Here is a 405-nt window from a genome sequence, read left to right as displayed (position 1 = left end):
ACGCCCTCGCCGCCGACATGCGGGACATCCGGAAGACCTACCTGGAAGCCAAAGATAGCTGCTTTTGGGTGGTGACGTCCGGAGAGGAGGTGGTGGGCATGGTGGCTGCCATCCAACCGGAGGACCTGTCTGAACGGGGCACGGCGCTGGAGCTGAAGCGCATGTCGGTGGCCCAGCGACACAGGGGCCGTGGCCTCTCCAAGGCACTCACCAGGACCGTCATCCGCTTTGCCCAGGAGCGCGGCTACAAGGAGGTTGTGCTGGGCACGAGCATGGTGCAGCTGGCGGCGCAGCGGGTGTACGAGGGCATGGGCTTCCGCAAGGTGAGGGTGAAGCACCCCTACCTCGTAGCGAAGCTGCTGCAGTTCTACGTCTACTACTATCGCTATGAGATTGCCGGATCGC

At 63.7% G+C, this 405-nt stretch overlaps 1 protein-coding gene across 1 annotated transcript; it reads left to right on the top strand.

Annotated features, from left to right (window-relative positions):
• Positions 1 to 5: 5 nt before the first annotated feature.
• Positions 6 to 395, top strand: LOC107125475 (putative N-acetyltransferase 8B; the record flags this gene model as incomplete). Its single annotated transcript, XM_015428894.1, has 1 exon — positions 6 to 395. A coding segment is annotated over one exon (390 nt), but the record flags the coding sequence as incomplete, so codon positions are not given.
• Between the last annotated feature and the right edge of the window lie 10 nt (positions 396 to 405).

Source organism: Gekko japonicus, unplaced genomic scaffold, assembly GCF_001447785.1.
Source record: "Gekko japonicus isolate JY-2015 unplaced genomic scaffold, Gekko_japonicus_V1.1 scaffold106745, whole genome shotgun sequence".
Classification (NCBI taxonomy): Eukaryota; Metazoa; Chordata; class Lepidosauria; order Squamata; family Gekkonidae; genus Gekko; species Gekko japonicus.
This window is presented reverse-complemented; position numbering and strand designations above follow the sequence as displayed.